The following is a 25,172-nucleotide window of genomic DNA, read 5'->3' on the forward strand; positions in this document are numbered from 1 at the left end:
GGGATGAAGATGACAGGGGGTGGGATGGTAGGAAGATGACAGGGGGGATGAAGATGACAGGGGGTGGGATGGTAGGAAGATTACAGGGGGGGTGAAGATGACAGGGGTGGGATGGGGGGAAGCTGATGGGGATGAAGATGTCATGTGGTGGAGTGGGGTGGTAGGAAGATGACATACCCCCCCCCAGCTTCACACACCCCTCCATCTCCATACACCGCCCCCCCCCCAGCTTCACCCACCCCTCCATCTCCATACACCCCCCTCCATCTCTATACACTCCCCCCCTTCTCCACCCCCCTAGCACCATACACCCCCCCTGCAAGTTAGTATTAGTTATAAACATCACAGACCTCAGATCAGAGAGGCGCTGTTGCAGAGAGTGAAGAGCTTCTGCCTGCCTCTCTCCTCTGTGTACAGGAAACACACAGGAAGGGGGAGGGGCAGGTTCAGTGCTCGTATCTGCTCTGCACTGACACAGGCAGCTGGGGAGAGAGACCAGCTGCCGTGTGTGTGTGTAACTCGCGGGCGGCGTGCGGGAACCAAGCTGCCCGCACCACCGCGAGCATTCCGGGACTCAGCCCTGATTCGCCGGGGACGATCCTGGGGGAAACAGGGATGCTTGGGAGCGGGAGGTATGGTTGCGCCCTAGGCGGCTGCCTTGTTCGCCTAGCGGTAGTGTCGGCCCTGAATATAATCCAACAGTCTCTGAATTCTTGTGTCCCTAATGGACAAGAAAGAATCTCTTGTTTTCCATACATCCACAAAAGGTACCGTCAGTATCTACAGTATGTCACAAAAGTGAGTACACCCCTCGCATTTTTTTAAATATTTTATTATATCTTTTCATGTGACAACACTGAAGAAATTACACTTTGCTACAATGTAAAGTACAGCTTGTATAACAGTGTAAATTTGCTGTGCCATCAAAATAACTCAACACGCAGCCGTTAATGTCTAAACAGCTGGCAACATTAGTGAGTACACCCCTAAGTCAAAATGTCCAAATTGGGCCCAAAGTGTCAATATTTTGTGTGGCCACCATTATTTTCCAGCACTGCCTTAACCCTTTTGGGTATGGAGGTCATCAGAGCTTCACAGGTTGCCACTGGAGTCCTCTTCCATGACGACATCACGGAGCTGGTGGATGTTAGAGACCTTGTGCTCCTCCACCTTCTGTTTGAAGATGCCCCACAGATGCTTAATTGGGTTTAGCAGACTGAACACATCATTAAAAAATACTGGCCCATATTGAAGTCAGACAAAACTTTATCCAAACTACTACCATCAAAACCAAGATTCATCTATAGGAAAGCCCCTTCATTACGGAATCAATTGGTACACAATGTGGTGGATCCCCCCAAACCTATAAAGATGTTTGCTGATACTAAAGGTTTCATCAGATGCAATAGATGCTTACCTTGTAAGACTATAAGGAACCAATCAAGAAAGATATTAAAGTTTAAATCTACATGGAATAGGGAGGAATTCCACATCAACAAACTAATTATGTGTCAGACCATTCACGTCACTTAGTTGATAGAATAAGAGAGCACAAACAGTATAAGAAAGGGCTTCTAGACATTTTGCCGAGGCACATAATAAGGACCCCAGTGGCCTTACCCTTTGTGGAATAGACTCCATTTCTGGCCACTGGAGGGGAGAGAATAAAATGATAAAAATTTCCAGGAATGAAACAGCTTGGATATATAGGCTCAACACACTCCAGCCAAAAGGGTTAAACTTAGATATTGACTTTAAGTGTTTTATTTCTAATTTTTAGACTCCTTATCCCCCATACTATTTATCACTCTAACATTAGTATTTCTATCATCTCTATTTTAACATTGGTATTCTATAGTTTTTACTACATTTTTTTACTCCTGATTTAATGTAATTTATTATATTTTTCATATATTTTTTAACAAATTATACTACCAATATATTGAATTACATACAGTTGTGCTATCCCCCTAGTACCCACATAATATATGCACTTCCCATATACTCTGATTCTAATTACAGTCTCCACATGTCAGTCCATCATATATCTTCTTGTATATATTTTTACTCATCCAATATCAGTTTTTTTAAAAAAGTTTTTAATTTTTTTTTAATATTCAATATCTAATATATCTCCTCATGATCTTTACACACACACACTATATATTTTTTTTATTAATTTATTTATGCCTATTTCATATTAATAAAATGTTATCAAATTTTGCCATTATTTAGATATAATTATATGCCCATCCAGTTTATATTCATGTTATTCCTTTACACATCCACTAGATGTCCTCCTCTCTATAACATTTCTCCCTCACATGTACACGTTTTATAATTAATACACGTTTCCTTGGTCTTTTATATTATCATTATTTTTATATTGCATTTGTTTACATTTCTTTTAATCTATTGAAATAAATATACATATATTATGTTATTTATCCTCCCTGGCTTTATCTTACGTGGTTTTACCAAGCACAGATATATACACACAGGCGCCGATATTTATTTATCCATTAATCTATTATTTTTTTGTTTTTATTATTTATTGCTCATATTAGTCATATTTGGACTAATTTATATTTGGTCTATCAACACATAATTGTACTTTTCATTTCCCATATTCCTCCTTTATACTTTTCTAAATATTCCCCATTTTCTATGAGAAGTACGTCTGCCATACTATTGTAGTCATATATCGACCGCAACCCTGGTGGTCTTGTGTCCTCTGTTGCTTGGTAACCGCATGATGCAAGTGGGAGACAACCGGAGGTGACCCGACGCTGCTGAAGACGTTGGATGACGAAACGCATACAGTGTCATCACATCACTTCTGGTTCCGGCATTTGCGTGGAACGCATTGCGTTCCAATACCTGTTACACGCTCGTTTTGCATTGAGATATTGTACCATTCCGGAGCCCTACTGGGCACTCCTGACATATCCCTACCCCAGGACCCCCGGAGAGGACCAGGATCCACCAGAGGGATTACCTCCATTATCTATATACCCGCTCTTTACCCCTGTTTGGGGTGGGTATTTCTGGTGAGTGGGCTACCTACCTTAGGGGCACCGAGCACCTCATCTACCACCCACCACGGGGTTGATTCCAGTAACCCATATGAAGATTTATGTCACTTATATTGACTCATTTGGTCACTTTGTCATTTTATTGGATCACCTACCTTTTTTGTTATTTAGTTTATCTTTATTAATCATTCTTATCATTCCTGTGCCATGCCTATACCATCACCTGTGCCATGCCTATACCATCATCTGTGCCTGCCATGCCTATACCATCATCTGTGCCATGCCTGTACCATCACCTGTGCCATGCCTATACCATCACCTGTGCCATGCCTATACCATCTCCTGTACCATCACCTGTGCCATGCCTATACCATCATCTGTGCCTGCCATGCTATACCATCATCTGTGCCATGCCTGTACCATGACCTTAAAGTCACGCAAATTTTTACCGCGTTTTTTGCCGCAAAGCAATACCTATTACATTTTTCTTTTTGCGCCCCCCCCCCCAAAAATTTTGAGCACCAGCCGCCACTGATGTAGAGCAACAATTCTTTTTTTCAGATCCTCCAGGATCTGAATCTGTTATGTTGAACTTCCAGTGACCAGTAAGAGAGTGAGAGCGGAACACCAAATTTAACACACCTGCTCCCCATTCACACCTGAGACCTTGTAACACTAACAAATCACATGACACCAGGAAGGGAAAATGGCTAATTGGGCCCAATTTGGACATTGTCACTTGGGGGGTGTGCTCACTTTTGTTGCCAGTGGTTTAGACATTAATGGCTGGGTGTTGAGTTGTTTTGAGGGGACAGCAAATTTACACTGTTATACAAGCTGTACACTCACTACTTTACATTGTAGCAGTAATTTCTTCAGTAATGTCACATGAAAAGATATTATAAAATATTTACAAAAATGTGAGGGGGTGTATTCACTTTTGTGAGATACTGTATATCTTTCCCAATTATTGTGGGGTGCAAACAAGTACACCCCAACAATAAGAACACTTAAGCAAATTTAGGACCTGATGTTCTTTTTTTTTTTTTTAGGTCAGTACAGGATACAGATTCCATCCACTTTACTTAAAGCGGAACTGTACTCACCTTGGCTCCAGCGATGTGCCGCCGGCCCGCCCCCCCAGGAACTCCCCACCGGGCACTGACATCTTCGGGCGGCCAGGTTCCGGGTCTTGATCGCTGGCTACGGTCATTGGCCGGGTCCAGATCATGTCACTCCCACATATGTAGGAGTTCCGGCAGATTCCCCATTGCAGAACCTGTACAGGGTCGGAAAGGCAGTAAGAAAGGAAGTAGCTTTAATGCAGAAGAGACAAAACAGGTTTCTTCTGCATTAAAAATCTTGCCTGTCCTCCATTTTTTTAGATACAAAATAGAAGGTTCCTCTTTATTGACCCTTATACGCAAGACAATGAGGTTATTTTAAAAGCAACACTATCAACAACTCACATTTCCTTATTGGTGGTTCCTAAACAGAAACATTAAAACTGTGATAGAATTTGTTTATTCAAGTCTTCAATCAGCATTGTGAACGTATGAAAAATATGTGCTTTCATCTGTCCAGTTTTACTGTGAACCTACCCTTTGAGCTAAAAGGTCACCCGTGGTCTGACAGTTGCTCCTTCTTCAGGTGCCAGACCTCACTTTTTTACCTATGTGTTATCAATATGAACACAGTCAGTTGACTACGAAGCAACCGTCACACCTCATGTGACCCCTTATTCCGTTTCTCAAGGCCAAAGCTTAGACCTGGATAAAGTAAATGTAAACAAACACAAATAAACCAAACAAAAAGGATGTTACATTTAGGGCAATTCTTTATTGCAACCAGGAAAAACTTACATGGGAATAAAGATTCCATAGGCCATGCCTGCCCCAGACTGATCAGAGATCTTTACAAAGTATGATGTTATGAATAGTACAGCTTTACAATAGAAAGTTAAGGATGCATGCTGGGACAAACTATTTCAGCATTTATAAACTCTAGATAATGCTGTCCCAGGGGAAATAATAAGAAAATTCTGATGTTTATAAAAAAAGATTCTAATATTCTTTAAAACCGGCCATGGTTAAGTCATGGTGCACTGTTAAAACAACAAATAAAAGTGAATGAATCAAATAGAATTAAAACAGCATCTGGTAGGTGTGTTCCTAGGAGTGAGAAAAAAAACAAAACAAAAAACATACATCTCATCAACCCACTTCAAGCAGAGAATGACTGCACTGCAGGGCCAGTTGCTATTGATCAAGAAGCACAGATGAGAGTTCTAGAACTAATTAAACCGAATTCCGATTAATCTATATAGTAGGTGTCAGATTAAAACTCACAATGCTGAGTAAGCAGAGTGCTCGCCAACTATTACAGCACAACTAAATAACTTGATAGGACTCACGGTTATCATTTTGTCTGTTGGTTGGATAGGAATGAAAATATTTTTAGTGTAGAGTCAGTTTTCACAAGGAAGCAGAAGCACAGGAAGAAAAAAAATATTGGACATACATAAAAGATAATGCTTAAGGGCAACTTGAGAACAGCAGATAGAAATATGCTCGCACAAAAATACAAAATGTCAAGGTGCACAGTATACAATACGCCAGCAAAACACAATGGAACTGACAATACTAGAGAAGTTAAACAATCTTGCTACTTTTTTTTGTTATTGTTTTTAGGCGTTTTGGATTTTTTTTTTTTTTAATAGGTTTTCATTTTATGTGTTGTTTTCATATATTTTTTTTTATCTATTATAATGACAACGATGGAACTAGAATTAGCAGCATGAGAAAACAGGCAGGAATCTTAGACCTCTGTCCAGAGCTGGTATGGTATGGCCTTTACTACAATGGATATCGTTCTGTATGGTTCTTGAACACAATTCCTGTTAAGGAGGTCAGGAATGCACCATATTGGAAGATGCAACTCCCAGCCTTTAGGGGTGTCAGAAGGAATCTTACTCACAGGTGTAAAAAGGCTTCTATTACTACATGACAGACACTGCTTGTAACTGGGGACATGGGGATATGCTGCCCTCCTGCCTAGACAGGCTGCTATTGCATGCAGCAATCTCCATACTCCCAACCTCCATAGTGGTATCTTCATTGTACAGCCTCTTGATCCCATCATAGAAATCATCAACTTCCATCTGCTCCACTTTACGCTTGGTGGAAGCCTGCTTGCAGGCAGCTGGGGCTGCTAGCCGCTGGTAGAAGAAAGTTGCTCCCTTCATAAGAGCTCCTGGTGTGCTTTTACCCTGTTTGTGGACTGCTGGCCCTGGGACAGGGGAGGGACGGAATTGGTACTCTCCTCTGTTGCAGGTTACCAGCATCCGCTTGAAGGGGCTGTAGACATATACAGCGTTGGGAGGCAAGGAAGCCTGCAGAGGAGAAAGGTGCCGTGCTGCCTCTTCCCGACAGCGAAACAGCTGGGAGCTATCCATCTGTAAGAGATCAGAGAACTAGTAAAAACAAACAGATCTCCAATGGCTGAGACACCATGGTATACAGCAAGAACTATAATACTGCCACTTTGGGGAAAAATAGAATTTTTGTAATAACTTACTGTAAAATTATTTTCTGAGTCCTGACAGTCGCCGCCCACTCATACAGTCTTCACTTATGGGTATTGACCTCTTATCCACAGGAGCAAGCTAGGCATAAGATTTGTTATAACACAAAACACTTTGCATAGACACACCTATAGGGGGCTGTCCCTCTGGTCCAATACCCCCCTGCTAGCAGCATTCCCAAATCAGTTTGGTAGCAAGCAGTAGATAGTCCAAGAACCCCAAAAAAGAGGGGTGGGGGCGGCGACTGTCAGAGGACTCAGAGAAAAGAATTTTACAGTAAGTTCTTACAAAAATTCTATTTTCTCTTACGTCCTCTGACAGTCGCCGCCCACTCATACAGTCTTCACTTATGGGATGTCCCAAAGCAGTGTAGACATGAGGGGTGGGAAGCGCAACTGTCACAAAGGCAATGCAGCACCCAGGTCAGAGAAAAGAACCTTATCTGAACCAGAAAGGTAAAACGCTGGGTAATATAAAAGCTCAACAGGAGCGAACAAACCCAGGAAAGCAAATCAACAAAGGGGGAACAACCCTAACAGGCGGGGACAAGCTAAACGCCATGTCACCCTCAAAGCACTGCCGCACACAGAACTTTGTGGCCAAAGGAGGCATCTGCCGATGCCAAAACATCAAGTTTGTAAAATTTGGAAAAGGTGTGCACAGGCGACCAAGTCGCTGCTTTGCACACCTGGGCCACCGATGCTTGATGGCGGAAAGCCTAGGACACACTCACCGCTCTGGTAGAGTGCGCCTTGACAGGGAAGGGCGGCACCCGTTCCCTAATTGAATAGGCCTGAACTATTGTCTGTTTGATCCATTTAGAAATGGTTGCCGCAGACGCAGCCATACCCTTCCGAGGTCCCTCAGGAAGGACAAAAAGAGAATCAGACTTTCTGAAGGATTCAGTAGACGACAGGTACACCCTGATCGCCCAGACTACATCCAAGGAATGCAAGGCAAACTCCTTAGGATGTTTAGGATTCGCACACAGCGAAAGCAAGACAATCTCCTCGTTAAGATGAAAATCGAATAACCACCTTTGGAAGGAAAGATTGGTGAGGTCGCAAGATCACCTTATCCCTATGAACAACCAGGTAAGGGGAGCGGCACCACGCCCTGGACGACGTCACGTATGACGAAACCGGTCGGGCGGTACCCGACACTCAACCACCACGCCCCCTAGACGCCTGGCTTGCATACTACGCGCGGGACGCCGCGGATTTCATGTGTTCCAATGATGCGATTCTTTTATCTACATTATTTAAGTGCAACCTTGAATAAATTTTACTGAATATATTTTACTGGATTACGCTATGGGTCTCCTTGTCTCTTTCCCATATATATGATATATATGTGCCTGGATCGGTGCTAACTTGATCTGGAGGAGATAGATTCCCCTATATAGTAGGAAGGAGTTTACAGATAATACATCCCAGCGTGTGTGGCCTGACCATTGATTTGGGGGTCATATTTTTCTGGTAAGCAGCCTAAATTACACATTTGTCACGGGTGTATTCCAGCTGTAACATCTTCTTGGGATCTCAGCCTCCTCTCCATCTATTATCCACTCTGGGAACTGCATATCCACTCTGGAAGTTTTATTTTGGGACTTTCCACTCTATGTGCACGTTGAACATTGTCAATATATGCACCTTTGGCCACTTTCTATTCATTTAGAGTTGCACCAATTATTTGCGATTTGTGATTTATCAGATTTGTGATATATAATTTCTGTGATTTATTCATGATCATATGTTTTTTTTCAATTCTACTTTCACGTCTATTTCTCATGTTAGCGCTGCACTATTTGTTTTCCACAAGGGGAGCGGCAAGACAGGGCCGCCAACTATGACACTCTGCGAGCAGATGTGATCGCCACCAGAAAAGCGACTTGTGACAGCGCAGGCAGAGGAATCTCCCTGATATTCTCAATGGAGGACGTTGCAAAACGGACAGGACCAAATTCAGGTCCCAAGGAGGTAAAGGTGCTCTCCTAGGGGGAGCCAGATGACGCACCCCTTGAATAAAGGTGTGGATCAAGGAATTTGATGCCAAAGGGCGCTGGAAAAGAATTGCCAGCGCAGACAACTGACCCTTAATGGTGGTCAGCGCAAGACGCTGGTCCACACCAGATTGCAGGAAGGCTAACACCCTCGCCACCGAAAAAGGAGCGTGGATGGAAACCCTGCTAATCACACCAAGCGAAATAAGCCTTCCAAGTACGGTAATAAATCTTACCGGACGAGGCCTTCCTAGCCTTGGGTAAGGTAGGAATGACCGCCGACGAGAGACCCCGATCTCTCAGGACCTGGCTTTCAACAGCCACGCCGTTAAAGCCAGCCACTGTAAAGCAGGATGAAAGATCGGCCCCTGAGACAACAGATCGTCTCGTAACGGGAGCCGCCAGGGAGGCTTGACGACCAGTTGCATGATGTCCGCGTACCAAGACCGGTGCGGCCAGTCTGGGGCCACCAGAATCACCAACTTCGGTTCCGAGACCAACCTTCGAAGGAACCTGGACAACAGCTGAATTGGGGGGAAGGCATAAATCAGGCGATACCGATTCCAAGGCACCACCAGCGCATCCGAGGCGTCTGCCAGAGGATCGCGTGTTCTTGCCACGAACCTTCCCATCTTGTTTAGGCGCGACGCGAACAGATCCACGTCCGGGGATCCCCAATGCTCACACAGCATCTGAAAACACCTCCGGGTGTAAGGACCATTCCCCCTGGTCCAGGTTCTGGCGGCTCAGATAATCGGCCTGCCAATTCTCCACACCTGGAATGTGAACTGCTGAAATCGCCGGGACCTGTGTCTCGGCCCAAGACAGAATTTTGGTCACTTCCTGGGCCCGAAGATGATCCGACCAACGGAGCAAACATAGTCTGATCGCTCGCAGTTCCAAGACATTTATCGGTAGGGAGGATTCCTCCTCCAACCAAGTGCCCTGGGCAGACAGAGAGCCCAGAATGCCACCCCAGCCCGACAGCCTGGCGTCCGTGGTGATCACTGTCCACAACAACAGCCGGAAGGATTTCCCCTCCGTCAGAGCCGGAGACTGGAGCCACCACAGAAGATCCGCTCTGACTTGGTGACTCAAAGATATCCTCCTTTCCAAGGAATGAGGATGCCTGTCCCACCTCGCCAGGATCTCCGCTTGAAGAGATTGTGTGTGGAACTGTGCAAATGGTATCACCTCGAATGCCGACACCATCAAACCCAGGTACCGCATGCAGGTCCTGAGCGATGAGGAGTCGTTGTCCCTGAGGGACCTGACCTCGTTCTGCAGAGTCCAGAGTTTTTCCTCCGGCAGGAAAACTTTTGCATGGGCGGAGTTCAGAACCATCCCCAAGTAAGGGAGACGAACAGAAGGGGACAATGTCGACTTCTGAAAGTTGATGGTCCACCCGAACTCCTGGAGCGTCTGAACTGTGGTTGACAGGTCGCGCAACAGAATTGGACTGGAACTCGATTTTAACAGGAGATCGTCCAGATATCCCAGGATCGCAATCCCCTGCGCCCGCAACAGGGCCAGAACAGGAGCCAACACCTTGGTAAACACCATTGGAGCCTAAGTGAGACCGAAAGGTAACGCCACAAACTGATAGTGCTCCTCCGCGATTGCGGAGGTACCTCTGATGACCCTCGAATATGGGAATGTGTAGATACGCATCCTTGAGGTCGATTGAAGCCAGGAAATCTCCCGGGCTCAGGGAGGCCACCAACGAACAAAGGGATTTCATACGGAATTTTTGAACCCGCACAAAGCGGTTCAGAAATTTCAACTCCAGAATTGGACGCACCTTGCCCTCCTTTCTGGGCACTGTGAACAGATTCGAGTAAAACCCCCTAAATCTGTCCCGATGTGCCCCTGGGCGATGAGATCCTGAACCGCCCGTTGAAGATCTTGAAAACGATCTGGGGTCAAATGAAGATTTGAGGGAAAGAACCTGTCTGCTGGACGTTATCGGAATTCAATCTTGTACACTGACCGAATGAGTTCCTGAACCCACCTGTCCGGAATCTGGGACAGCCGCGCAGACGTCCCCCCCACCCCTGAAACGGGTGAGGGCGCCCCTTCAGGCCGAGGCGGACTGGGCCGCCGTGCCAGCGTGGGCAGCTTTTGACTTGCCCGTCCAAGGCTTCTTCTGGCCACCAGCGGCCTTGAAAGATTTGCCCTGGTCTTGTGCCTTGAAGGCACGAAAGGACCCCTGATTCGGTTTAAAGGAAGGGCCCCACTTACCGCGGAAAAACTTACCCTTGGGTGCTTGGGGCAGCAGAGCAGAGTGCTTTTGCCCCCAGTGACCCCCTTAACCAACTCGTCCAGGGAGTCCCCAAAAAGGCGATTCTCTGCATAAGGGATGTCAGACACCGTCTTCCTGGAAGTCTGGTCGGCTGACCAGCTCTTCAGCCACACCATAGGACGGATTATCACTGCGACAGCAGATAGTCATGAGACTAAAGGGGCCTCATCCAAGGCCGCGTCACACAGGTATAAAACAGCCTGAATAATTTGGTCCACCATCTCCAAAGTAGCAGGAGGGGCGGAATCAGCCACAAGGGTGCGTCTGAGCACCTTGGTCCACTCCACCACAGCCTGAGAGACCATTACAGAGGCGAAAAACAGGTTTCATCAAAGAACCCGCCACCATATAGGAGTGGCGAGTAAGAGATTCCACCCATCTATCCGTCGGGTCCCTAAACACCAGAGAATCCTCCGCGGGCATTAGAGTGGCCTTGTTCAACCTGGACACCGTGTGATCCACCTTAGGGGCCACGGTCCAGCGCGAATCCGATGGAGATACAAAGGGATAACGGTACTGAAACCGCTTTGGTACCACAAAATTGCGCTTCAAATTGTGCCATTGTTCGTTCACCATTTTGTGAAACTCAGCGGGACAGGGAAACACCTGTGCCGCTTTCTGGGTCCTGCGGGTCCCAAAAGGAAGACCGCTTACCCGGCGGGTGGGGCTCATCCTCTAAATGTAGGGTATCCTTAACAGAACTAATAAGCGCAGACATAGCAGCGCGTTCTCTGGCCGTCCAAGGGGGGGGGGGGGGGGGGAGTCGTAGAGGTACACTGTCCATGGCAACCATATCTAGCTCTGAATCAGAAGAATGAGAAAGTCTGGGCCTTTTCTTAGAAGCCCGCTCAGACATCAACAGATCCACTTTAGACGCTAAAGTCGCAAGTGCAGCAGTAAGGGAGCCCATCGCAGAGGATTCAGGCGTACCTGAACCCTCCACCAGAGCTGGGGGGAATTTGCTGTCCTGGGACTCCATAAAAATTTTATGGCACTGGCCCTTTAAATTCGCGATAGCGGCAGATCCCACAGCAATGCACCGCAATGAGGACTAGCCTGAGTTACCAAATATTGAAGAATATAACTGCCAGCAAAGGTATTATCCCATGAAAATAGCAGAAAAATCCCCCCAGAAGTGTAGCTGTACAATACCACGCTTGTAGCTTGATCCGACTGCCTGGAGAAAGGAAATTATGTCACGCCGCTAGAGGCCAAAATAGGACTTGAGCCAAGGAAAAATGGTTGCCAATGTATTGCTATGGGGAGGCTCTGGGAAAATGGCCGCCGAGCACATGTTAGAATACATTGATCACACTAAAGATGGCGCCCGGAAGGGCGCCAGAACACTACAGAACACTACAGAGAAAATGGCTGCTGATGCCCTCACATGAAGCCGAACAGCCTGCCCACACCCCAAATGGCGGCCCCGCGATTTTTACACCACAGCGGCCCCCACAACCATGTCTGAACCCCCAAACGTAGCACAAGCACTGCCAGGGACTCAGAGAACCCCGCACAGCACGGCATGACCACAATAGCGCCCCCGCAGGGCCCGGGAGGGACACACGGGGACCACACGGACAGACATGAGGGGGATATCACAGACTCCAAACAGGCTGCCATCCCCATGACAGAGGCCCCACACACACCCCCCCGACATACAATGCCATAGACAGAGGGGGTAGCATGGTACTCACCGATCCAGCGTAAGCACGGGGGTGCCGTCAGCCATACAGGATGCTAGCAACACGCGGCGTACCGCAGCTGAGACATCCTAGCGAAGTAGCCACTTCGCTGGCTTTGTCCCTGAGGACAGGGACAGGTCGTTTGCGAGGCCAGGGCGTACGCATAGCCTGCTAAACGCTCAATGGCGGGCTGGGATTCCGTAAGGCTCTAGTACAACCAGTCCGATTCCCAGCTCCGCAAACGCTGTAGTCTTCCGAAGTCTGACTAACTAAACGCAGGATCAAATAAAAAGCTATCAGTGTAAAGAAAAAAACACTTAGCAGAAATAAAAATTTAGAAAAACCGAAGAAAAGGCTGAGACTGTAGCCCCAGCTAAGGGAAGCCGGCCTACTCCTGACTAGGCAAAAGACAAACTGATTTGGGAATGCTGCTAGCAGGGGGGTATTGGACCAGAGGGACAGTCCCCTATAGGTGTGTCTATGCAAAGTGTTTTGTGTTATAACAAATCTGATGCCTAGCTTGCTCCCATGGATAAGAGGTCAATACCCATAAGTGAAGACTGTATGAGTGGGCGGCGACTGTCAGAGGCCGTTCTATTTTAATGGCCTCAGAGATGGTTGAATGCACCGGAAAAGTACAACCTTTAGGCTCACCTAGACCTACATACATCCTATCATGCAGAGATAATTCCTTTTTCTCTTCTCCTAAGCCTAAAGTAATATAAACTGCCTTTAACAAACCATCCACTTGTTCTAAAGACAACTTGTATTTTGAGGGTATTTTTTTCTACCCCTTCCTCTTCTTCCTCCGAATCTTCTTTGGAATGAGAGGGGGAAAGTCCCTCTTGGGTAGGAGGACCCATCTCCACTCCTACCATAGGGATTAACTGTGGGCCCTTAGAGGATTGTGAGGTAGATGGCTGACTCAAGGATGGATCTGTGAGTGAGGAACGAAAGGACTGTATGGTAGTAAATCGCTGCATGCCATAGACGCTTCCTCTTTAACCAGGGAGTCAACGCATTTCAGACATAACCGTCAAGTTAGAGCGCTTAGCCTGCCATGACGCAAAGAAAAAAAAACACAGACAAACCATCTTAATGAATCAACCTATTACACCTCAGGGTCACCAGGTGCACAGGAAGCATACGAAAAAACTCCCATGTGCCCAGACAGGCCCCCAGCCACCAGGGGGGGAAAAGGAGAGAAGGAGAGAGACCCCACAGTAAAAAAGTGCAAGTGCACAATCACCCCCTTACCTGGGCCTTGCTGGTGCCTGTCCCAACTACTGCGGAGACCACGTCCATAGTGGTGTTAGCACTAGCTCTGTTCCTACCCTCTCCCCCTGTACTACCGGCAGAAGGGACGCAGTGTGCCTGCTCCACAAGCACCGCCCCTCTCCGGGTACCTCACTACAGGCCGGGCGAGTCACTTCTCGCATCCGCAAGATGACAGCGGCATTTCAAATGAGCCGGCAGGAAAAAGAAAAAAAAGGGATCCATGGCCTGTGTCTGCTACAACCAAGGAGCTGTGCTTCACATGCAGTACTGGCTCTCCACGAGCACCGAAGGGGGAAGAGGGAGCCCATACAACACGACCATTCGTGCGGATGAGAGAATGGACTCTCCAAAAAGAAGAAAGGGTATGGTGGAGCAGGGAGCCTGGTCTCTCAGGACAGCACCTTAAGAGTCCCTGACTCCCCACTATGTGTTCCTCGGCCAGAGGAAACACAAAAACTGATGAGCTGTGGGGAGAAGCCTCCTTTTAGAGTTTGGTAGAATTGGTGTCTCCTGTTGACAAGTGGGAGGAGCCATCTCTCAAGGTGCTGTCCTGAAACACGTTTTGGGGAAAAATCATTATAATTAGATACAGTTTTATTAAACCTATTGCCAAGTACAGTCAAATAAAGGGATTGTAAAGCCATATTTGTTTTTTTTTTTAAAAGGACAAACATGGCATACTTACCTGCTCCGTGCAATGGTTTTGCACAGAGCGGCACCGATCCTCCTCTTCTTGGATATTCTTGGCGTGCCACCATATGAAGCCGCCTCTTATTGTGGCACACCTGCAGGCTCGATCCCAAGCTGCGCTACCTACATCTATAGACACAGGCAGTGTGGCACGGCCCCACCCCCTCGTCACAGGATTTGATTGAGAGCAGCAAGAGCCAATGGCCAGTTAAGAGGGAGAGAGTGGAGAGAGCCACTGCCCTTGAGCACAGCGCTGGATATATGTCCGACTCAGAGGCAGACAGAAGTTTTTTTAACCTTAATGAATAGAGAGCATTAAGGTAAAAAGAAAAAAAACCTTCCACTTTATTAAACACAACCTAAAAACAAAAGGTGGTTGAAGACACCAAAAAGGGCACTGGGATGTCCCTAAACATCCTACAATGCAATGGGCCTGTGGATGTAGTAATCCAATCAAGAGCTACATAGCGCGCATGCCCAGGAACTTTACAGGAAGGTATTTAAAAAGGGACCTTGCTATTTGACAGGATTTTAAAGATGGTCAACATTGCCCAAATATGCCACTAACCTCCTAAAAGCCAACAAGATGTACATTCTTCTTAGTACTATACTGTGATGAACGTTTAATGAGGCTTTCCACTACCAATAAATAAAAATTCTTCCATGTGTCCCGTCAATCAGCCAATGCCATTTTTGACAACTACTTCTCTAAAGTATTAGGGCTTGTGCACACAAGGCTTAAAAAAAAAAAAAAAAAAACACCACTTTTACAGGCGTTCCATGCCCATCTTCCATGCTTATGTGTCCATGCACACATAGGTGTTTACAGGTGTATAAGAAGAGGAGAAATTACAGGCTAATGCATTCCAATAGCAAGAATAAATTATAATTCTAGCCAATGGAATCCATTAACGCTCAATGCTAGAGACATCTAGGAGTGTGCAATATGTGACTTTAGGTACGCGTTTTTCAAACTGCTTTTTCCTGCCAGGAGTAAAAAGATATTCAGAAGAGAAAAAAAAACCCTGTTTGCAGGGGGCCCTAAGTGGCAATGATTGATGTGTCAGTTTGCTGGAAAAAGGTTTTAATAACATACTACAAGTAGCTAGGGAAAATGGGACCACTGTTACTTATAAGATAAAAAAGAAAAAAAAATGTAATTGAATGACAGTGGAAATTTCCTTCAATAAAAATCAAACTCAAATTGAATGAAAGTAGAAATTCCCTTCAAAGCTCAGAATACAGAACATACCTGTGCAGTCTGAAGCAGTTTGATGGTAAGCCCCAGCCAATCAGGAAGTAGTTTTTCCATATCTAGGCTGAGGACAGCCAATGCCAACATGGAGCCCTTGAATTGCAGGAGCTGGTGAGAAGCAACGCACTGAAGAAGCTGGCGGGTGAGCAGAGCCAAGTGCTGCGATGGATTCATCTCTGGCATCCTGTCTAACATCTGAGGGGTGTTGGTCAGTGCCATGGCATGGAACTGCATAAAAGAAGAAAAACTTGAGGCCTAGATCATTGTACACTCTTACTAGAGCCATTATGATAATGCTTGGATGCTCTATTGTAGACATATCATTTAAGTATATTGTATTATACAACATAAATTCAGTGGAAGACCTTCTATGGTTACAAAGGATACCAAAGGATACCTGGGTCTCACAAACCACCTGCTAAGTCAGCACAGCTCATACTCCTCACTGTTTGAAAAACTCTGACGCTGACTAAACAGGTAGTGTGTAGAAACATTCAGAGAGCAAGGGTACTTCATAACTGAATGCTGGTAGGGGACAGGCTTTTCTACTTAGCATGTGGCTGCTCTAAAAAGATTAACTGTAACAGATGTGTGGCATGGCGCATGCTCCCGCTGACTCCTGTGGGCAGAGAGAAAAATTGTTGAAAATGGTCTATTTCCCTAAATTTTTACAATTTTTCAGGAACATGTCTGCATTCCCAAATCCTTTTTTGCACGACTGGAGGGGCTGGTGATACATTTTGTATGGTCTGGAAAGCCCCCTCAGGTGGCAAGGTGTATACTGTATCTTCCCCTGTCTGGGGGTGGCTTGGCACTGCCAAACTTCCTGATCTATTATTGGGCTGCGGTCTTGGTTACTGTGCGGTGGTGGTTCTCCCAGCCCAAGCAGAACCCTGCTGTCACTTTGGAGGCGGCGATCCTGGGATCCTACACTGCACTAAGCAATCTAGTGTTTCGGGGACCTAAGGCGCATCCGGAGGGGACTACCCCTATCAGGACGACTATACGGGTCTGGCAGGGTGCTAGAGCAGTTTATAGGAAGCCTCTCCATCTCTCTTCACATACTCCCTTATGGAATAATCCCTTGCTTCCCCATTTGAACTCGATCCCGGATCCCTCGGTGTGGGCCAGGAAGGGGATCACTACTCTGTGGCATGTACTGAAGGAGGGGGAAGCTTATGCCCTTATGGAACCTTAGATGACTATATCAGCTTCCGAGATCATAAGAGTTCAGGTTCTGGCAGCTGAGGCACGCTATTGGGGCCCAGTTCCCGGAACCTGTGATCCTGGAATCTGATTCGGTGGATCGACTTCTTATTTCTGGGATATTGAATAAGCCACTGTCCACTATTTATCTGTACCTGACTGTAGTTTATGACACCAAACTGACTAGGTCCTTTGACAAGTGGAGGGCGGACATTCCTGAACTCACTGAGGAGGGGTGGGAGGACTGTGTAACTGCTTTAATCCCCTCTTTGATAGCCAGGGATAGATTTATACAACTTAAGTTCCTCCATAGGGCATACTATACTCCACGTAGGTTATCCAGCATATATCCCCAGCTGAATCCCAATTGCACCAGGTGTGGTCTAGAGGGCTCCCTTTGGCACATGGTCTGGTCTTGCACCATGCTGCGCTTCTTTTGGGAGGCAGTAACATCCAACCTTGGTGGGCTGTGGGATGTGATGATCCCCCTAGACCCTCTGATTCTGTTACTGAGTAATTTTGAAGATACTGAGGGGGATAGATGTCTCAAGCTATGCCTGATCTACACCCTGTTTTATGCTAGACGGGAAATTCAGCTGAAGTGGAAGTCCAGAGATCCTCCTACCCACAGCTCCTGGCGGTGCTCGGTTGAGTTGGCTCTGCCTCTGTACAGAATTACTTATGAGAGCTGCCAATGTCCGAGGAAATTTGACAAAATTTGGTCCAGGTGGATTGACGCGGACGGTTAGCTGAGGTCTCTTCCTCTGTCTACTGCTTAGTCGGGGTATTGAAACATTGTCCTCATTAGTTGGTGGGGAGGAGGGTGGGTGGTAGGGCCTGGCGAAGTTGTGTATGGCGTAGTTGGTATCGTATTAAGGGCTCTGGGACTGTGTTAATTTGGGTATGAGGTGGCTTAGGGTAATTCCCCTAAGCAGACTATTGTGTTGGTTGGGATTCTCTTACTCGTACTATCATTGGAAATGTATTCTACATGATGATTGAATGTTGTCGTGCATTTTCTTTATGTCTGTGAATGCTACTTTTTGTTATGCCGATTTGTACAATAAACTTTTTCAGTTAAAAAAAAAAAAAAATGGATTTTTGTATAATCTTAACGTAAAATCCTTTTCTCTTAAGCTCATTGACAGACGTAGTCCTCCTTGATTAATATCAACTCGGGTTATACTGCCCTCTACAGGAGTAGGACTAGACAGGAAAGAAAACGTTCTGGCCACACCTTAGGGGCAGTCCCAGAGGGTATATCCTCTCACTTCCTGCTACAGCAAATCAGTTATGTCACAAAGCAGTGTTTAGAGAATTTAACCCAACCCAACTCAAAAACAGAGGGGCGGGTACTACGTCTGTCAATGAGCTTAAGCGAAAAGGATTTTACGGTAAGATTTTACAAAAATCCATTTTTCTCTGTCGCTCATTGACAGACGTAGTCCTCCTTGATTAATATCAACTCGGGACGTCCCAAAGCAGTGCCACAAATGAGGGGTGGGAAAATGGAAATCAAAATCCAATCTAGAAGGCCCAACCGGTGCCAACTAGAAGCTTAAAAGGCTCATCAATCAAAAGATGAGACTCAACAGAAATTCCAACGGAAAAAAACCCTCGAGGTAGACCACCTGTCTCCTCAAATTGCGGTCTGCAAAACCTTGCGGCCAAATGAGGCATCCACCGATGCCATCACATCAACTTTATAAAATTTTGTAAAGGTATGCACCGACTACCAGGTAGCCGCCTTGCACACCTGGACCACTGACGCCTGATGGCGGTAGGCCCAGGAAGTACTGAGCGCTCGAGTGGAGTGCGCCTTAACAGGGAACGGAGGATTCCGACCCTTAATAGAATAAGCCTGTACCTGTCTAATCCATCTGGAGATAGTCGCGGCAGATGCAGGCAACCCCTTTCTGGGGCCATCCGTGATCACAAAAAGTGAATCTGTCTTACGGAACGATTCCGTAGTCTTCAGGTATACCCTGATTGCCCGCACCACATCCAAGGAATGCAACGCACATTCCCGAGGATGACTGGGCTTAGGACACAAGGAAGGTAGCACAATATCTTCATTCAGATGAAAGTCTGAAAACCACCTTAGGAAAAAAAGATGACTTCAGATGAAGAACTACCTTATCCCTATGAATCCCCAGATATGGGGAATGACACAATAATGCAGCCAGTTCGGACACCCTGCGTGCAGAAGTGATAGCCACCAAGAAGGCCACCTTCTGGGATAATGTAAGCAAGGGGATCTCCCTGATATTTTCAAAGGGAGGTTTCTGAAGAACCGACAACACCAAATTAAGATCCCAGGGTGGTAAGGGCGCGCGCACTGGCGAAGCCAAGTGCTGCACCTCCTGGATGAAATTCCGCACCAAGGAATGAGTAGCCAGAGGCTTCTGGAAGAAGATTGCTAACGCTGAAACCTGACCCTTGATAGTGCTCAAGGATAGTTTCTGCTCAACCCCCTTTTGCAGAAAAAAAACAAGATTCGGGTCACCGAATAGGTACGTGGGGGAAATCTCCTACGATTCACACCACGCAATATAAGCCTTCCATGTGCGATAATAGACTTTGCTGGAAGTCGCTTTTCTTGCTTTAATTAGAGTAGGAATAACTGAAGCTGACAATTCCTTGTCCTTCAGTACCTGGGTCTCAATGGCCAGGCCGTTAAAGCCAGCGACTGTAAAGCACGATGGAAGATCGGTCCTTGAGACCGCAGATCCTCCCTGAGAAGAAGTCTCCAAGGAGTGTCCGCGACTAGTCTTGCCCAAGTCGGCGTACCCGGCTTGACGAGGCTAGCCCGGAATTACCGGGATAACTGGAGTTCCCTCCACCTCTATCCTGCGGAGAAATCTCAGCAGTAACTTGAGAAGGGGGAAAACATACAGTAGCTGATACTTTCCCTACGGGGCGCTCAGAGCGTCTGCTGCGTCCGCTAGAGGATCGCGGGCGCGAGCCCTGTTGAGCCAACCTGCCAACAGATCCATCTCCGGGGTGCCCCAATGAAGGGACAGCTGGTGAAATACCTCTGGATGAAGAGACTATTCCTCTTGATCCAGAATTTGACGGCTGAAATAATCTGCCTGTCCACCCCCGTGATAAATATCGCGGAGAGAACTGGAACAACTGTTCCCCCAATAGGAATGTTGGCCACTTCTATGGCCGCCAGGGCACTCTTGGTGCCCCTTGGTGATCGACATAAGTCATGACCGAGGCATAGTCCGATTGGATCCGAACCGGGCTGCCCTGGAGCTGCTCGGTCCAGTAAATCAGACAAAGTCTGATCGCTCTCAGTTCCAACACATTTATCGGTAACCTGGAATTTATCAGAAGAAATGAATTCCCCTGGCTGAGCATCGGAGACCGAAGCCACCAGACCAGAGCCTCCCTGGTCCGCTCGCTCAATCGGATCCGATTGTCCAGGGAATCGGGATTACGATTCCATATGAGAAGAATCTCCTCTTTGGAGAATTTGGGTATGAGACTGGGCAAACGGTACTGCCTCTAAAGAGGCGACCATCAATCCCAGCCAGTTGACGGACAGCAACATCCGAATCATTGACTGAATCTTCTGGAGTTTCTCCGCATGGAGAAACACTCTTGCCAAGGATGTATCCAAAATTAGGCCCAGATAGTTCAGTCTCCTGGTGGGAACCAGGGATGATCTTTGGGAAAAGCAACGAAAACGCTGATGTCCTGCGAAGATGGGGATATGAAGATAGGCATCCTAAATGTCTATGGACGCCAGGAAATCCCCCTGATGCAGGGAGGCCACCACTGTATGGATGGACTCCATCTCTTCCAAGACCAGAATTGGACGCACCTAGCCCTTTTTCCTGGGCACTGTGAACAGGTTCGACTAGAAATCCTCCAAGGAATGGGAACTACCACTGCTTGTTGCATCAAGCTGTCCCCAGCAAAGCTTTTTAAGCGACCCGGGGATGTCGAATATTGGAAGGGAAGAATCGCACCGGTGGAAGTGATTATCCCGACCATATGACCTTGTGAACCCCTTTATCCGGGATTCTGGAAAGCCCTGGATCCGGAAACCGGTGAAGACGTCCCCCCACCCTAGAGATGGGTGGGGCCCATTCTGTCAATCCAACGGGATAACAGTGGCTTTATTTAGTCTGGAAATCGGTGAGTCCACTATTGGTGGTACTGTCCATCTTTGTAATGAGGGATTCCTCAAAATGATAGCGCCTAGCAATGCGTTTGGAAATAGCAGGGGCTCGTTTACGGACGACCCCATTTGAGCAAGGGAAACCCTTCATCATTTTGGTAGGCTTGCTAGTACCAAAAAAGGAATACGAGTCTCCGCTACCTCTGCCGGTGTAACCTCAAGATTTAAGGTTTCCCGGACAGACACAACTAGTGCTTCCACCAACGCTTCTTGTGCTATGGCGGAGGCAGAAGCGTCCTCCTCACTGTCTAAAGAGACCGTACCTGAGACAACAACCCCAGAAAAGGGACTGCAATGACCAGCTCAGAATCCGTATCTGAGGTATCAGATGACATAGGGGTAGGCGGGGGTCGCTCTTCTTGACCCCCGTCCCTGACAGGCTACCTCCACCCGGGATACCAAAGACTCCAAAACTGCTGATAATGCATCATCACAAGTGGGGTACTGGAGGGTCCTGCGACCATCCTGAGGGGATCAGGTGGGGATACATGTGTGGCAGGGTTCATGTAACAAGACACTTGCCAGCAAACACAAAAAAATTAATTGCAAGAAAAAAACATTTTTTTTTTTTTATTTTAACTTCGTCCCCCAGCGCAATAGCGCTCCTCAGTCTACCTGCTTGGACCCCTCAGAAAGAGAGAGAGAGAGAGAGAGAGAGAGAGACCCCAAGGCTCACCTGATGCACAGAAGTTTCTTATCAACTTGCTTCCAGCACTGTCTGTTACAGACAGGAAGTCTTTGGCTTGCTTTCCCTGGGCCAAGGAGGCGGCTCCGCCCCTTTACACGCCTTCCGGTGCCTCCCAATTACTCCACGAGGTGTTTGGTCACCTCAAACATGGCCGCCCCCATGCTGGAGACACGAGGCTACGCAAATATGGCGGCCTCGTGCGATCTGCAAGAAAAAATGGCGGCGGTCTGTATAGGATAGCGGCGGTTTGCAAGCTAGCAGCGGCCTGCGGGATGAGTGCATTCGGCCTGTGCGGCCTACGGGAATGCCTCGGCCTGGGTGAGGTGTCCTCGGCCTGCGGGAGGCTGTGCGGCCTGTGGAAGTGACCGGCTTTCTGGAGGGATAGCGATCTGTGGCTGCAGTAACTCAGGCATAGGCATCGGCCTGTGTACACACTAGGACAGGTAGGATACCTCTATACCTCACTAGTAATGCCTTTTAGTAGTCTGCCACTGACTTCAGTCACCCTTACAGTCATATAGTGACTTTAGATCGTCAGCTCCCAAACCAAGCCTCCTGGTTTCTGTTCACAAAATCACACTCAAAATTGGGGGATCTGTGACCTGTTATAGGATAGAGGGGAGACCTAGAAACTGAGTGTCCGACCATCCCAGAGAGGGGCCAGCGTCCACCAACAAACCCGACAGGGGGAGAGGGGGAACATTCTACTCACCATACCGGAACCAGGCGGGCGCCAACTCCTGACAGAACCCCTCTCCACCGGGGTGGGGGGGCTGTCGACCAATACGGACGCCGTGACTCTGTTGGTCATTGGCGTCCAGGCGAGACGTTTAACTCGCAGGGTCAGTCCCCGTCCAGTGGGACTATGTCGCGGCCGACCCAGCGCGGAGCTATGGCCTGCACGCACTCGTAGGCTGAACTGGGGTGACCACTGGATCTCAACATCCAGCCCGTCGCCCAGTTTCAGCGTACTTGCTTGAAGATCTCACAGGAACACTGGAGAAAAAAAAAAGCTGTCTAAAAAAGTATTTCTAAAAAAAAAATCCTGCCAGGACCGAAGATCCTAGCAAGGAATCTAGGTCCTTACTCCTAACTAGACAGAAAAAAACTGATTTGTTGTAGCAGGAAGTGAGAGGATATACCCTCTGGGACTGCCCCTAGGGTGTGGCCAGAACGTTTTCTTTCCTGTCTAGTCCTACTCCTGTAGAGGGCAGTATAACCCGAGTTGATATTAATCAAGGAGGACTACGTCTGTCAATGAGCGACAGAGAAAAGAAGATTAACTGTAAGACTGCACACCTTTTATTTTGCTGTATCTGGAATGTAATTGATTTAAACTGAAAGCTCAGCCTGGCTTTAACGTTGAGTTTTACAGTTTACCTGGATCCTTTCATATCATTTGTATAGGAGCAGTATATGGAGTACCAATAATAAACAGTTTTATGTAGCATCACTGCTGTATGCTAGCTGCTTCAGTTGAACTGACTGCTTGAGGCCTTTAATGCACACAAGTAAATGTAAAGGCACCCTTGCGGTTAGCACGATGACATCAAGCAGCAACCACAATCATGTTGTTTTCATACCAGGTACATAGGTGTGAGTGCAATCTGTATGATGATATACAACATATAGTATACATTCAGAAAATTTCATTGTGCAGTATTTTATAGCTGAATGACAGGGCTTAGTGGCAGAATAGGGAGGGGCGTAATCAAGCCAAAGTCCTGTGTGCAGCCTGGGCTAAGAATCCAAGGTGCTTCAGAGTGATCAATCTGAAGAACATAAACAGTTAATATGAGAAACAAACAATCAATCACCTATAGGCTAGTTATGTACATCAAATTCAATTTTAGATTGTTACCAATTTCTGCTCCGATAATCAGACATGTCTGAAACAGACAGCCAAGTTAGGAGGTGACCTACTATCATCACTCAACCAGTTTCGGTTTCTTGAAAACACAAAACCAGCATACTGACATCCCCTCAGACATGCAGGTATTTAGTACAAATATCCATCTCACCAAAGCAAAAAAGTCTAAAGAATGCCTGCAGTTTCCGTGGCTTCAGAAGAAAAGTTTGAATTTTTTGCCAGTTTTAGAAAACAGCAGCTGGTTGCATATGAATGGAAAGGCCATTTCTTCTCTTCTATATTTTTTTTTCTTTGTAACAAAGCACAAGATAGCCCATTTACCAAATATAGATGTTAAAAATACTTTGGCAAATGTTCAGGAAAACGGCTATAAACTTTGTACTCATTGGTACAGGATTCTGACTTTGCTGCATAGATTTAACCCTTCTGTATCGAACTGATGCTGGCACTGTCTACTTGAAAAAGGTACCATTAGTGGGACTGCCCTCGACTACAACCCTACTGGCAGCAGGTTCACCAGATTGTTAAGGAAGTAACCGCTTATGTGCTTGACTTCTTCCCTGCCCAATATTTGCTGCACTACCCCTCCCTGCCAGGCGGGCAATATCGGAGGTCTCTTGCGACTCGTATGGTCAATGCAGCCAGAATGTGCATACCACACACTGGAATCAACCCTCGGTTCCATCTCTGAAAGAATGGTTTGCAAGACTGAACAGAGTCTTGAAAATAGAGGAACGGATTTACACTTCACAGGATAGACTTCATTACAACTTGGGCTTGCTGGATTAATTTTACGTCTACATAAATTTACACCACTATCATGTCCAGTTGAAGGTGGTTTTATTTGAAACCTTTGGCCTCCCTTCTGTAACAGATCTGTGACAGACAGTCCACTTGCTATATCAGTTTGGAGGGACGCTCTACCGGGCAGGCTACCCTTTTCCGTCCTCCAGGACTTATCTGTTCTTACCCTCTACATCCCCCCAAATCTTTCCCCTTTAAACCCCCCCCCCTTTTTTTTTTTTACCTTTTTCATGTAATTTTTTCTTGACTCTTTTTTGCCTCTTTCAACTCACATTACTCCTATTTATGTATGTTATTCAAAAAAGTTGTTTGATCATGCTGGACTATGTACATTGTCCCTGTTTGCCCTTATGTAGGGGCTGTTGTCTTTGTACTTCTTGCTTGTATAGTTTTTTGTTTTGTTTTTAAATAAAAATTGTTGTGTAAGAAAAAATACTTAGGCAATCATTGGCTGTGGGAAAAAAAATTGCAAATAAAGAACAAACAATATAGCGTTTATAATTGTGACACAAGTCATATTGTAATTGAATGTTATTTAAAATTACCTTTCCTTTTCTATCTGCAGCTGTTGTAATTTTCTGA

At 46.6% G+C, this 25,172-nt stretch overlaps 1 protein-coding gene across 2 annotated transcripts in view; it reads right to left on the bottom strand.

Annotated features, from left to right (window-relative positions):
* Nucleotides 1-4,854: 4,854 nt before the first annotated feature.
* CCNI (cyclin I) overlaps nucleotides 4,855-25,172 on the bottom strand; it is an 86,856-nt gene continuing 66,538 nt past the window's right edge. Inside the window, exons 6-7 of one of the 2 annotated variants that reach the window (XM_082261663.1) lie at nucleotides 15,828-16,058; nucleotides 4,855-6,489 (exon numbers count right to left, since the gene is read on the bottom strand). In XM_082261663.1, the coding sequence (XP_082117789.1) occupies nucleotides 6,034-6,489; nucleotides 15,828-16,058 (687 nt within the window). In that variant the 3' untranslated portion in view covers nucleotides 4,855-6,033. The remainder of the gene's footprint in view (nucleotides 6,490-15,827; nucleotides 16,059-25,172) is intronic. The other variant, XM_082261664.1, reaches the window with a different exon arrangement.

Source organism: Pelophylax lessonae (assembly GCF_965119305.1).
Source record: "Pelophylax lessonae genome assembly, chromosome: 1".
Classification (NCBI taxonomy): Eukaryota; Metazoa; Chordata; class Amphibia; order Anura; family Ranidae; genus Pelophylax; species Pelophylax lessonae.